This window comes from Poecile atricapillus, chromosome 3 (genome assembly GCF_030490865.1).
Source record: "Poecile atricapillus isolate bPoeAtr1 chromosome 3, bPoeAtr1.hap1, whole genome shotgun sequence".
NCBI lineage: Eukaryota > Metazoa > Chordata > Aves > Passeriformes > Paridae > Poecile > Poecile atricapillus.
The window spans coordinates 2,900,107-2,915,281 of NC_081251.1; the positions used below are offsets into that span (position 1 = coordinate 2,900,107).

At 41.9% G+C, this 15,175-nt stretch overlaps 1 protein-coding gene across 1 annotated transcript in view; it reads left to right on the forward strand.

The window, feature by feature from the left end:
- The window catches only part of MSRA (methionine sulfoxide reductase A), a 231,991-nt gene that overhangs the window by 125,325 nt on the left and 91,491 nt on the right, over window positions 1–15,175 (forward strand). The window contains exon 4 of the mRNA XM_058836249.1: window positions 9,122–9,226. Within this exon, the coding sequence (XP_058692232.1) occupies window positions 9,122–9,226 (105 nt within the window). The remainder of the gene's footprint in view (window positions 1–9,121; window positions 9,227–15,175) is intronic.

Below are 15,175 nucleotides of genomic sequence, written 5' to 3' on the forward strand. Positions count from 1 at the left end.
AGAGGCTTTGCAGATAAAAGCTGTAAACTTTTAAGGAAAAAAATCAATTATGTTTTTGTTATATTTCCATTAAAACATTTCCCTTTATAGATTGAAGCTGGGTTACTAAATCCAGGCATTTTCTTTATGTATTTATTATTAACTTTTAAATCTAAGCTTTTTCTGTACCAGCAGCAGACAGATGCCCAGTATCGCTTTGGTTTGGGACATTACACCCATTTTTGGCAATAAATCATCTCTTAAAATTCTTTTCTGAATATTTAGGTCTTCTGTTCCTGCTGTGTCCTATCATTCCCTTTCCAGCCAAAGGGAATTGCTGTTTTCCATTTGCCTTCTTCAGAGCAAATCACAACTGAAGCAAATGGGTAAAAATATTTGGGCTATTGAGGAAGGCTTAGATGGGATATTGGGGAGGAATTGTTGCCTGTGAGGGTGCTGAGGCCTTGGCACAGCTTTTCTGGAGAAGCTGTGGCTGCCCCTGGGTCACTGGGAGTGTCCAAGGCCAGGCTGGATGGGGCTTGGAGCAACCTGGGATCGCGGAAGGTACTTGAGGATTTTTTTAGAGGAAATGCAATTTATTGAAATGTAAAGGCTCCATCCATTGCATGTGTCAGTTAAGGGTTAAATTTAGGCTTTAAAGGAGAATTTTTTTGATGTGAGAATATGGATTTTTTTCTATTCCCTACTCCACAGCTAAAAGATTTCAACTCTACTGCATAAAAATTATACAGAACTTGTAGTTGGGTCAGAGTCTTCCTCATCAACCATGATGAAAAAAGATAACTCAAAAGTCCCAACTCTTTGCACAGATGAGTTTGGCATAGAAAAGCTTCGTTAAAGCCAAATGAACAAAGGAAAAAGGGAAAATTCACTCATATATTCCCAGCCTTTAAGGCTGGTAAGGGCTCCCTGCATTATTTAATTTGACATTTTTATATTGTAGATCATTATGTTTCATCGCGTTACTGCTTTATCAAGACCTATCACTTTTTCCTTTAAGTTTAGCTGATATTTGACTGAAGTGCCTCTCCCAGAAGGAAATGTGATTTGATTTGAAAATGGAGAGGTGCTTTACAGGACATGGGTTTAGAGGAGAAGCCCAAGATCCAGTGGTGCTCCTGAGCATGGACCATTTTCCATGTCTAAGAGCCATTTTCCATTTGGAACGTCTTGGTTTCCATCCCTTCCACTGACTCTTGATCTGCCTTTCCATTGCTTTCTCAAAGGTCCCTTCTGTGTCCCCTTCCTGAGGCCATGTTCATCTCCTTGAGTTGCAAACCCCCAGGGGTTTCTTTTGGAAAGGGTAAATTCACCCGGCACTTGGTGGCTGTCACTGAAACGACTTTTCAGGATTTCTTAGTGCCAGGGTTGATCTCACCAGAGCTGTTCCTACAACCCCTTTTCTCTTTGACATCCCAGTTCAGGCCTTATTTCCTTTTACTGCAGTATGGCAATGAAATTGCATGTTTATTTCCACCCTTGCCTCAAAGGTTTGCAGGTACCGTGTGTGTCATTTTTTCCCTTCAGCAGAGACTTTACCTCTGACTTCTCTAACACATTTTTGATTGAGTGACCCCAGTGCAGCAAAAAATGGCTTTGTAAGGCCATCCCATCAGCTCCTCATCCGAGTTATCCAAAGAATTTATAAACTGAGACTTTATATTTCTTGCAAATTCCTGATGAAGGGCTTTAAGAGCAACAGGCTCTGTAGCAGTCCCTGCAGAGGACAGATAAAAATGCTGCCATTCAAGCCTTGTTCCCTTTGGACAATTTTTTTTTTTTTTTTTTAAAGATGTCATTTAGACAATTCTTAATCCACTTAACACATGCACTATCGATATGGGGGAGTGTTAATTTTTTAATCAGTCATGAAGTAATAAGTCAAATGCATTAATAAAGCCTAAGTTCCATCCATGCTATTACATCCCACATTTATTACAGTCAGACTTGTAATTCCATGGGAGGATGAAATGGAGTTTGGCTGACAAGACCTGTATTCCATAGGAACATGTTGTTAATTATAAGCCCATCTTTGACATTTTTCCTTCACTTGGCTGAAATTAAACCAGAGTATCTTTTCTAGGAGCACATTCCAACTGGGAACAGCATCTGGTCCACAGGACCAGGCCAGAGGGAGTCTGAAATAATCCCCTTTTAAGGGCTTGTAGTGTGGACATTCAGCCTATGAAAACATAACCTATAATAAGTACAGTGAACAAAGAAAGTTTTGCCATCTCCTTTTTTTTTCCTACAGGTTTATATAATTTATTTTTCCCCTTTTTTTGGCTGTTCAGTGTACAGCCATTTTACAAATAAAAAGGGTTTATAGCAGTGGTCTAGCTTCCAGATATTCTGTTCAGCTAAACCAATCAATACTCTGTTTATCAAACCCATTTTGCTGCTAAAGAGCAGACAGGATTTCAGCAAACAGTGAAAATTTTTACAGCTCTGACACAGAAATCTTAGATACTTGCTAATAAGAAACAGGTTCATTTAGTACTTTAATTTGGCAGATTTTTTGAAAAAACCCAATGTTTTTTGTGAAAACTGCCAATCTTTAAAAATTTTATTCAAGTAGTTTACTGAAAAATATGAAAATTTCTGTGAGAAAAATATCAATAACAGCATGTTCAACCCCATTTTTACTGGCAATTTTATTCTCCCAGTTTTGTTTTCAAGGGGTAAAAAATGAAGTGATTGTAGAAGGCACCAGAAATAGCAGTTCATTGTTTTATCAGTAAATTTTCTTATCTTTATGAATTTTCACTTACTGGGTGATTCACCTGTCCTCTAATAAACCAAATAAATGAAGTTTAATAACATTTTCTCTTCAGAGGCACCACACTGTAGCTGCTGTATGAGCTATTTTCTGTAGGTATTAGAAGATACTTGATTTTCTTTGATCCAGGCAGAAGTTTCTGGAAGTTTCTAGAATTTATGGACAATTTATTTTGATTTAGAACTGCAGGATTGGCTGGACCATAGTGATAAATTGGCTTCTTACTGGAGAGGATTGACATGTTTTGATAAAACTGGATAAAAAAGAGTGTGGATCACACTGAGAAGTTAAAGAATGATATTTTCTAAAGCAGAAATTCACAGTGGTTAATAAACCAAGCATTATCTCCTATTTCAGGGCTGGTAAAGTCATTAAAGTGATTTAAAATATAAGGAAGGAGGTAAAATAAGTTAGTCACATATTAGTGACAGTGTAGAAGTACAAAATAAGGGTGTCTTCCATGAAATTCTCTCAGTGTTGGGCAGGAATTCAAATAAAAGTATTTAAATAGACCCTTCTTAAAAAATCTATGAATCTGGGATTATTCCCATTCTTTTCATCGTCATTGATTTGAAGGTAAGAATGTAAAGGGAAGGGGACACCCAAAATGTGGGCTCTCAGTATTTTAGTGCTGAACCTTTGGTTTGTTTATTTAACAAATAGGAAGTCATTGGAAATTTTTGGTAGCAGTAACCACGACTTAATAAAAATTCCCAGGTTGGATTGGAGATGCTCAAAAGACCTTCCCATCACAGTTTTCTGGTAGTATTTTGCATTTTCATTTGGGCCGTGACTTCGAATAACAGAGTTTGGTTTAACTCCCAAATCAGTGAGTGCTGATGTTTGCTTGAATTTCTTCACATTCCACATTGGCATCGTGGCCCTGGCACAGGGTGCCCAGAGAAGCTGTGGCTGCCCCTGGATCCCTGGAAGTGTCCAAGGCCAGGCTGGATGGGGCTTGGAGCAATCTGGGATAGTGGAAGATGTCCCTGCCCATGGAAGGGGATGGGACTGAAAGATCTTTAAGGTCCCTTCCCACCCAAACCATTCTGGGATCCCAAAGAGGTTGTGTTGCTGGTGTGACAAGCACAGGGGCAGTTCAGGAGTTCCTGGAAGAGGTGAGAAAAGAGGGAATTGTTTTCTGAGAACTCTTTCAAAACGTGTGAGAAGTCATTATCTTCTCTTTATGGAAAACACTGGGAGCAGGAGCTGTAATGGATGAGTTGCTCCTCAGACTCTGGGCCATTCTTGTAATGAAGAGCTGTTAAATAGACCTGAGTACAAATAAGTGGAACAAAATGATCTTTGTGCTCCCTTCCAACCCAAACTATTGTGGGACTCTGTGACTTACTGGAGTCAGGACCTTATTTCTGAAAAGAGACAGGTCCTTTTTCCCGTTTTCCAGAATCGAGGCAGGAGGGAGTAGTTTTGGAATTTTTTCATTGCAGAATTTAGTTCACATGAAGCAGGGCCAGGTGGAGGTGAAACCCACGTGGCTGCTGGGAGACTCCCAGGTGAGCAGCTGTCCAGCCAGCCCTAGGAAGCCGCTCCACTTTGCCGGAGATAATTAAACGCTCCCTGGATCCAGCCAGTTAAAAAGAATGAGTTCTCTTCCCTAATCCCTCAGCTTGGGCACTCACCTGGGACATGATTAAGAAGGTGAGAGTCTAAATGCTCTTAGGAAGAAAAGGAATTGAAAAGGTGTCACTCAGACGTCTTTTTCTCCTGCTCTTTGCGGGGACGTTTTTGCCAGGGTTGGAATCCCCACTGAATGAGCTCGCTAGAGTTAATCCTCCGGGAGCGGCCGTGTTTTCTAAGTGGGAAATGGATCCAGGATAAACAGACAATCTGCTCTTGGCACTCAGCCCTCCCTGCCTCGGTGTAATAAAGTCTTCCCATCTGCAGGGAGGTTCTTCGATGGTTAAAGCCCTTCCAGAGCTGAAGGAACCGAGCGGCAGCACTGGAAATCTGATAATGGCTCTGATAAAGAAAGGGTCTCTGTTTGCACAGTGAATGGCGCATGGAATTATATTTATAATTACATAAATTATTTAAAAAACATCATCCAGACATTGAGGGTTCTGGAAATGTTCATACTCGTTCAAACTTTTGCTGTGGGATATTAAGGATCCGATAATTAAAAGCAGTGGGTGAACTGAGGACACTGTGACTCTCTGACAATATAAACAGACATTTCAGGAGGAATTCTGAAGGAGGCACTAAGGTGAAGAGCTGGATGTCACTGAGAGAATCACATCTCCCACTGATCATTTGAAATCCTTGCAGCTCCTCGGTGTCAGGCTGTTAAATTCGTCATTAAAGACATGTGGGCTTTTGGAGAACAAGTGGGTTTATTGTTTCTCTGATTACTGCCTCTTCATTTTAAGAACTCTTATAAAAAAAGGTTTGATTAGAAATATTTCAAATTTTTTTTTTTTTTTTTTTGCCATACAGGGGAGTAGTTAGCTGGGTTGATGCTGTGTTCTTTTGGCGTTGGATTTACCAAGTGTGTGAGACACAAACAAAATGGGATTATTCTGTTTTCATAGTCAGACTCAAGCCTAATGCAAAAAGTCACCAATGTCAAGATTGTTATTAGGAATAGCCACAGCAGAAAGAAAATCCACTGTATTGTGGAAAGGCTTTGAGGAAAATGAGAGGTGAATCTGGTAGGGCCAGCAGCATTACTTCCTTTCTTTTCCCCTGAGGGTGAATATTGATTTTAAATCTATTCTAACAGTCTCTTAGCCACACATCTGAGGATATTTTTCATGAGGTCAGACTATAGTTCTCAGAGGAGCACCATTATTTCCTTATTGTGGGAAAAAAAGGAGGCTGATCCTTTGAACTTCTGGATTAGCAGGAGCAGGCAGTGTTGACAAGGTGTAATTGCTGCTTCAGTCAGGAGGAAAGGTAAAGCCTCTGTTGTTTTTAAGTTCTTTGGGAAACTTTGCTGTGATCTAAACCTGTTCATTTTAGACAGGTAATTTGCTCCTGAGTGATAAAAACCTTTCATAAGATTCATGTTGGCTTAAAAAAAATAAAAATACTGAAGTCAGAAGCCGCTCTTTAATCTCATTTTAGTTGTACAATCACACACAGAATCACAGAATCGCTAGGATGGAAGTGACCTTCAAGATCATCGAGTCTGACCCAGCCCTAACACCTCACCTAGACCATGGCACCGAGTGCCACATCCAGTCTTTTTTAAACACATCCAGGGATGGTGACTCCACCACCTCCCCGGGCAGAACATTCCAGTACTTTATCACCCATTCCATAAAAAACTTCTTCCTAACATCCAACCTATACCTCCCTTGGCGCAGCTCAAGGCTGTGTCCTCTTGTTCTGTCAGCTGCTGCCTGGAGAAAGAGACCAACCCCCACCTGACCACAGCCACCTTTCAGGGAGCTGTGGAGAGTGATCAGCTCACCCCTGAATTTCCTTTTCTCCAGGCTAAACAACCCCAGCTCCTTCAGATGTTCCTCACAGGGTTTGCATTCCCAGCCCTTCACCAGCCCCGTTGCCTCCTCTGGATGCGCTCAAGTGTCTCAATGTCCTTTCCAAACTGAGGGGCCAGAACTGGACACAGCACTCCAGGTGTGGCCTCACCAGTGCCCAGTACAGGGGAAGAGATGTGCCACCCCTGTTTGCCACACAAACTGCAGTGCCACACCCTCAGAGATGTGCCACGCCTGTTTGCCATGCAAATTTTAGTGCCACACCCTCAGGGACATGCCAGCCCCTGTTTGCCACACAAACTGCAGTGCCACTCCCTCAGAGACATGTCCCACCCGTTTGCCACACAAATTGTAGTGCCACGCCCTCAGAGATGTCCCATCCATTTGCCATGCAAATTGTAGTGCCACGCCCTCAGAGATGAGCCACGCCCTTGTTTGCCTGAGAACTGCTGCCCAAACTGCAGTGCCATGCCTTCAGACATGTGCCACACCCATCTGCTGCACAAACTGCAGTGCCACGCCCTCAGAGACATGCCACATCCCTGTTTAGCCATGAACTGCTGCCCAAACTGCAGTGCCACGTCCTAGAGACATGTCCCACCCGCTTGCCACGCAAATTGTAGTGCCACGCCCTCAGAGACATGCCACACCCCTGTTTAGCCATGAACTGCTGCCCAAACTGCAGTGACACGCCCTAGAGACGTGCCACGCCCCTGTTTGCCATGCAGACTGCAGTGCCACACCCTCAGATATGTGCCACACCCCTGTTTATGCATGAACTGCTGTCCAAACTGCAGTGCCACACCCTCAGAGACATGTCCCACCTGTTTATGCATGAGCTGCTGCCCAAACTGCAGTGCCACGCCCTAGAGATGTGCCACGCCTGTTTGCCTGCCCCTGTTCACTGCGCTCCCTCGACCTTCTTTTACTCGCCCTGCCGCTCACCAGAGGAAAGCCCCATCCTGTACTTGTGTGGCTAATGAGAGCAGTGTTGGCTTGGGAGAGCTGGACACACCACTGCTCGTGCTCTCTCCTTTTTTTCCTCAAGCTACAACAAAAGTCCCAATCTGGGTTCCACCAAGTTCATTATTTTTGCTGATGGAGCACATTAAACCACGAAATCTGGAATGAATTCCATCCCTGGCCTAAGGAGGCCGTCAGTTCTTGCTGAAGACCATTTTACTTCATTTTTAAGGCAATTGTCTCTAACTTGTATTTTTATTCTGCTGAATGGATGATCCTTCCTGCTTCCCATGATCCGAATTTGGCTGCAGGTAATGCGATGCCTACCTGGACTGTAAAAGGCAGAGAGGAATTGGGTCACAGCTGGGGACATCCTGCAGGACAGACCTGGCTTCACTCCAGCTCACAGGAAATCTGGATATTCTCTTTTCACTGCGCAGATTGTTGTTACATTGAAATAGAGATTTTTGATTTTATCAGATCTAGACCACAGATATCCCAAATGTGTCCTCCTTTACTCCTCTGCATTCCAGACTAAATTTGAATTCCAGTCTTTCAAATCCCTTTTATCAGCTGGCCCAGCCCTCTGTGCCTCGTTTAGGTTTTGCTTCAGGTGCCCCATTAACTGATAAAATCCTGTCACACTTTGCCCCATCATGGCTCTTTAATATGTCCCAGCATCCTTTTCATTTCTCTCAATTTTTAAAAATTCAAATTTCTCCTCATGTCTCTGCTGAACCCTCCTCAGTTACTCACAGAATCTCATTTTTCTTGTTTGGAGCAATCATTTTCTTGATTCAGGAGCCATCACTGGGCCAGATTCAGCCTGTGTGGAATTCCTTGATTCTGTTGAAATCTGTGGAATAAATCTGGAGTTTGTGCTGGTGTAAATTAAATAAAAACCTCCCTTGTTTGATCAAGGAGCTTAATATGTCCATACCAACAGGCAGATCCAGTTTATTTTTTAGATATTTGCTTCTTATGATTTAATTGAAGGATGGGATTTTTTTCCCCATTCATGAATAGGTAATGACAACAAAAATGTCTAATTTTTAAATTGCAAAATATAAAACATATAGAAAACATAAAATGCACTTTGTGCAGTGGACTCTCCCCTGAAAAGTCAGAGTACTCATCACTATTAATTTAAATTTAAGTGAATTATGTGGCCAGATTCCTCATACGTTGGATCTCTCAATAATATTGTGAGTTATGAACACATCAGAAATGAAAAAAATTCTTTCCAAAGTGTAACTGAAAATTAGGAATAATGTTTAAGTGCTGTAATTCCTGCTAATCTTCCTTGTATTTCTGCTGTCATAAAATTTAAAGTTCAGCCAGGCTTTCTTTGACACTTTTGAGCCTATCAGATATTGTGAAACAGTTTGGAATTATTTGTGTGCTCTTGTGTAAAAACACCCTTGGCATTTTTTTTTATCATCATGAATGTTATTGATATTTTACAATAATGATAATTATTTAATAATCAATTATATTATCCATATCTCCATGGGAACAAAACCCAGTCAAGACAATTTAGACCTAAAAGCTTTCATATTTTAATGCTCTATTTAGAATATTTAAAATATTTTGCTAGTTTTCAGTTACATATTTGTTAGAATTGTTATTTTTTTTCTCCTTTAAGCTAACAAACTGCTGTAATTACATCACTGTCTTCTCGTCTCTCTGCATAGTTTATTTCACGATGGCCCTGTCTGAACAAACAGATTTAGTAGAGTTGACATAAATATAAAATATCGTGCAGAAAAGCTCGGGTATAAATGGTGCTGAATCAAAGTATTTCTCAGAAAACGTGAAACAAAACCAAAGGACTGTGCTTGGAATGGCAGAGACAAAACCCTGAGTGCGCCCTGGCTAATTGTCACTGCTAAAATCTGATTTTATTTTGAATTTGCAGGCAGAACTGGGCACACCGAGGCCGTCCGGGTGGTGTTTGAGCCACAAAACATCAGCTTTGAGCAACTGCTCAAGGTCTTCTGGGAGAATCATGACCCGACACAAGGTAGAGTGATGAGCGAGCCAGTATTTAATTATCTTACTAATTACAGCTGGGATAATTAGTGTTTGAGCTGCATGGAAGAGATGAACCTTGAAATCACACTGGAGCTCGGGAATATGATTGCAGACATTTATTGACAGAGAAAGAGAGGGTGAGGGAGAATGGGAGCACAGAAGCTCTGAGTGCCCCTCCTCCCTTACAGCTGCCTGGGCTGGGAAAATTCCCACAGAGTGGCACGGGAGACAATGGAAAATTCTCTTCAACTTTGATTATGACAATTTATTCTGTAATTTCTTTTGTCTCTTCAATTAGAGCATATTTCTTTGCATCTTCAAAATTTCTATTATTTTATCTTATTTTATTTTACTTTACCTTATTTTTGAAATTTTATTTTGCTTTTTTTTATTTTGGTTTCTCAAATTTTATCTTTTCTTTTCTTTTCTTTTCTTTTCTTTTCTTTTCTTTTCTTTTCTTTTCTTTTCTTTTCTTTTCTTTTCTTTTCTTTTCTTTTCTTTTCTTTTCTTTTCTTTTCTTTTCTTTTCTTTTCTTTTCTTTTCTTTTCTTTTCTTTTCTTCAATTCTTTTATTTTATTTTATTTTATTTTATTTTATTTTATTTTATTTTATTTTATTTTATTTTATTTTATTTTATTTTATTTTATTTTATTTTATTTTATTTTATTTTCACTTTACCTTATTTTATTTTTAAGGTTTACTTTATTTATTTTATTTTATTTTATTTTATTTTACTTTATTTTATTTCATTTCTACCCAGGCCCTTTATCCTTCATCACAACCTGGGATTTGACGTTTTTCAACAGTACTGAGCATATTTTGTGATTAGAAAAAGGGAGCAAACAGGGTTAGAGATGTTGTGCAGAGGCACCAGTGGATCATTCTACCTCTCTGCCTTATCCAAACCTTTGGATTTAATTTATCCTTCTTGGCAGAGGTTTTGTGCTGACACGACCCACATCTGTGCAAACAGAAATGAGAAACTGTGTGCAGAAAACATTTTGCATGTTTATAGAGTTCCAATAAACCCCATCCCTTCTCCCATTTCCCAGAAACGCTGCACACAAGTAACTCATTTCAATATTTGAACAACCGTCGTAATTATGCCACTTGTTACCGCATCTGGGAACAAAAAATTTGCAGATGATACCTCCAAAATGTGATGCCATCCCGGGAAACAGAAACTCAAAGAGGGATCCAGGGACTATTGTGGATAAGTGTCTTCCACTGAGCCCAAAGTGGTTATTGCAACTTCTGCCTGTATGGAAGGGGCTTGAGTCAGGAATTTTCTGTCTGCAGGGCCAGGAAATCAGAACATGCTGTGCAGTTCCCCTGTTGCCATCCCAGGGATCTATGGAAATATTGCTGGGGATTGCTGAAGATGAACAGAAAAAGGATATAGAGCCCAGAAAACTGCCCCAGTGCTGGGACTAGACATATTAGAGAGAGAGAACTCCATGCCGGGGGGCGTTGGGTTGGATATCAGGAAAATGTTCTTGTTTTTAGAGGATGGTTGGACACTGGAACAGCTGGGAATGGGCACAGCTCTGAGGCTCCAAGAGCTCCAGGAGCATTTGGACAATGCTCTCAGGGACAGGGTGGGATTGTTGGGGTGTCCTGGGAGACCCCAAGGAATTGGATCAGTGATCCTGGTGGGTCTCTTTCCAACTCAGGATATTCTGTGATTGCATGATCAAGTCATCCTTGCAGGTACCACGTCACAGGTTGAGAACCTGATCCCGATAAACCAGAACAAGCTCCAGTAGCTGGGAGCTGAAGTTTGGAAAGTTCCACTGTGGAATGAAACAGCTTCACATCCCTCAGTGTAATTAAACATTGGAGTCTTTTTCCATCACCATCCTTTCGAGTCTTTCAGATGGGATAATCCATCATTTTAAAAGAGGGGCTTGATTCCAGTCAGGAGAAGGAATCCTGTGAATCTGTCAAGTGCAGTGGCCCGTGCTGTTGATTTATGAGCCTCCCTTTCCAACCCCTCCTTTAGAGCTGTGTTCAGGATCATTTATCTGCACCATCCCTGAAAAACTTGGAGCTCTGCATTCAGACAGACCCCTCCCTACAGCAGAGGGTTGGAACAAGGTGATCTTTAAGGTATTTTCCAAACCATTCCAGGATCGTGTGATTCTAAGACAGTCTCCGCCTTCAAACCATGCTGTTGGGCCTTCCTGGTTTCTTGTAGAGTTTATGGAGGAGTTTTTCTTTCTGTCCTACCAGTTTTTGGTTTTAGATCTTTTTCTTGCTATATTTTTTATTTGGATTATCTGAAATTTGCCATCACCAGAGGGTGGCTTCTTTCTTTCAGCCTGGAGAAGAGAATCCTCGGAGTGACATCACTGAGGCCTTCCAGTACCTACAGGGAGCCTACAGGAAAGATGGAGAGGAATATTTACAAGGGCCTGGAGTGTCAGGGAAAGAAGAATGGCTTCAAACTGAAAGGGAGTAGGTTTAGATGGGATATTGGCAGGGAATTCTTGGCTGTGAGGGTGATGAGGCCCTGGCACAGGGTGCCCAGAGAAGCTGTGGCTGCCCCTGGATCCCTGGAAGTGTCCAAGGCCAGGTTGGACAGGGTTTTGGAGCAACCTGGGATGGTGGAAGGTGTCCCTGCCCATGGCAGGGGGTGGAACTGGATGGTTTTTAAGATCCCTTCCGACCCAAACCATTCTGGATTTCCATGACTCTCATGGATGGGTTGTTTTGATGCATCAGGACAATTGGTCCATGTGTCTTATTCATATGTTTGGATTCATCCTGATTGCCAGAGCTGGGAACTGATGAGCAGGAATTTATGATTCTTCATCTTTCAGGTATGAGAAATGGATTTCTGCTGAAATAATTTGGACAACACCCAGGTAATCAATCCTTTACCATGTCTGTAGTCTTGGCTTTGGCAGTGGTTTAGACTCAGCCTGTGGCCTACAGAGAACAGGGAAGTGCCTGAAGGGCTTTAGGATGACTGAAGTTCATTATCTGGGCACACTGATATGTGGATGAAGTGCAGTAGTTGTGATAACAGGTCAGATAAACTCATCAGCTGAATTTATGATTCATTCTGGCTCTAAACCAAACTAAAATCATGACATTATGTCTTTATATCCTCATACAACTGAGGTTCAGCACCGTTCCAGTCTGTGCTTTCAGAAGACAGTGGATGTGGCAGATGTGTGATTCACTCTTGGATTTCTGGCAGCTGGGAAGCATCACCTAATTAGGCCAGGCAGGAGGCCTTGCTAATGTGGCTGAATTCCTTCTGGGAATGAGCTCCTGTATCCATGTGACACCGAGCTGTGGAGACACCCAAATCCTTCACAGCTGTCTCAGGCGTCTGTGTGTCAGTGCTTGGTGAAAACAATCCCAAACCTTCATCTAAGCTTGGATCAGTAGAATTTCCACCTGGTTCTTCCATAATAATTTGCCAAAAGTGAGAGCATCACTTTACCCCTGGAAAAGATGGAATTGTTCTCAGAAGATTTTTCACGCCCCAGCCTTGCACAGGTTGCTTTGCCTGGGTATTTTTATGCTTCCTTAAGGGGAGGTTGGACACCAGGAGGAATTTCTTCATGGAAGAGGCTGTCAAACTTCAGGAGGGGCTGTCCCCTTCCTGTTGGAGTCCCCATCCCTGGAAGTGCCCCAGGAACACTGGAACTGGACATGGCAGTCAGTGCTCTGGGCTGGTGATGAGGTGGAGATTAGACTTAATCTTGGAAGTCTTGGAGGTCTTTTTCAACCTAAATGATTCTATGATTCTTTGATGTCATGGTTCTAATCTCAGTCCAAGAATTTTGCAAAGCTCTTCACACCTCATTCATATTTCTTGATTTGAGAAAAACCTGAACCACAAGGTCCCAATGGCAGATTTCTGTTTTGTAAGGTAGGGATGGTAGAAGGTCTCTGAGCTGGGATTGTTTCTTTGCCTTGGTTTGTACCTATTCCCTGTTTTCAGCTGCCTGTGGGAAATACGGATTTATGTAAAAACACTGAAAGTGAGAGTTACCTCTCTGACCTGCAATGTTTTTTTCCTTTGAGGTTGAGCTGTGTGCACAGTTTTATTCAGGCAGCCTTGTGGAAATGCAGGACTCAGTCTGCCAATGAGAAGATAAATGAGAAGATTTCTTACTCAGCACAAATCTTTGGATGAATCTCTTGTTTCATACAGCAAGTGCTGAACTTCTTGAGTATGGCTCTCATTCGAAAATACAAAAGCTCAGTGTGTTTTATCTTTTTCCAGTGTTTGGGGTAACACCATTTCACCCCTTCTACCCCCAGCAGAGTTAATGGACTTGTCTCATTGTTCTGATGTCATCAAACATACAATGTGTACATTCTGTGGCAGATACCTTTCAGTATTGGTTTAGTTGGTACCAGGTTTCTGAAGAGTACAGACTGCCAGTCCCATCATTCATCATTGTATGAGTGTATTAATATTCAAAAACTCCTGCTTTCTAAGCAGTTGTCCTTTAGAAGAAACTGACACCTCACTGGGATTCAAATTGTCCCTGGGAAGGAGCCTGGCTCTTGTTTAGGGAAGCTCTGGAGTGCACAGAAGTCAATTGAAAAGCAGGAACCTTTGATCAAATCAAACAGTTGAAAGAGATCCTCCCCAATGAGCATCTCCGAAGTGTGGGGCCCTGACAAAGTCCTCCTGACTGTTAATTTAGGCTCTATTTTATAATTCATTAGAATTGGGAGACTGAAAAAGCAACAAACAACTCCCTGACTTCTGCCAAGTGGCATATGGCTGTCATCTCTGCTCAGCCTCCAGTGCCCTGCTCAGCATTCCTGCTCTCCCAGGAATGAGCTGATCTGTAAGAGGATTGCTCTGGATGGCTCTGTAAGTGCTTGAGATGATGTTTCTTTGTCACTGATACAGACATGAGGGATGAATGGGATATGCCAAAAATACTACCAAAAAAAAAAAATCTTTGTAGATAATTTTATTTTTTAACGTTTGCAGAAGTGTAGGGCAAAGTCTGTATTGGCTGTTTTTTTACTGGGGCTATCCTCAGAGCTTTCCAGATTTTTTTTTAGACTGTAAGTCTGACTGTCCCCTTAAAGTTGCGCCCTCACCATGGTCCTGCTGGCACCTTCTTGCTGCCTATAGAGAGCGACTTGGATTTTCAGCCCATCAGTTTTGTGTGTCTTCTGTAGTGTCACAATTTCTGTAAAGTAATATTTGACTTCCCTGTTGGGGAAAAGGGTGATTTTCTCCTCTGTCCCCAACCTTTCAGCCAGATACAAGCTCTTTGTTTGTGTTGACTCTGGCAATCACAAAGTTCTCTGCTCAGGCTGAAAATTAACCCTGCATGAATGGAAGTGAAACGTGGTTTCCAGCCAGGATTTAAATTGCCAGGAGCAGGAATTCTGGTGGGATCACCCTTGTGGCATCAGCACCGACCTGCGGTGCCTGAGCCAATTCCAAACCCCACTGTGCTCCTGGCTGGGGAGGAACATGTCACATTGGATCAGATCTGGAAGTTTGACTGCTCTTTGTGGGGTATGAGAAACTGTTTCTCCAGACCTTTGGAAAAATCAATCTGATACCAGAGGAGAGTGTTTGGCGTGGTGCAAATGTGAGTCCTGTAAAGGACTTTAATCTTGGAATTCTCCTGACCTGTGTGTGGGTGAAGTCCTTTGTCTGTCAGAGATTTCAGCCAGCTCAAGGTGGCTTTAAAGAAAAGCCCCTTCTTGCTTTCATGGTCTGTACAAAAGTCAAGCAGACAACCAAACTAATTTCTTTTTAGAGCAGCCTGGTCTAGTGGAAGTTTTCCCTATCCATGGCAGGAGATGGAACAAGATAATCTTTAAGGTCCTGTTGAACCCAAACCATTCTGTGATTCTGTAAAAACATTTTTGGGAGAAATGAAAAATCCACTTGCCTCCTTCAGCTCTGTTCTTTCCTGAGCACAGTCCAAACCAGATGCTT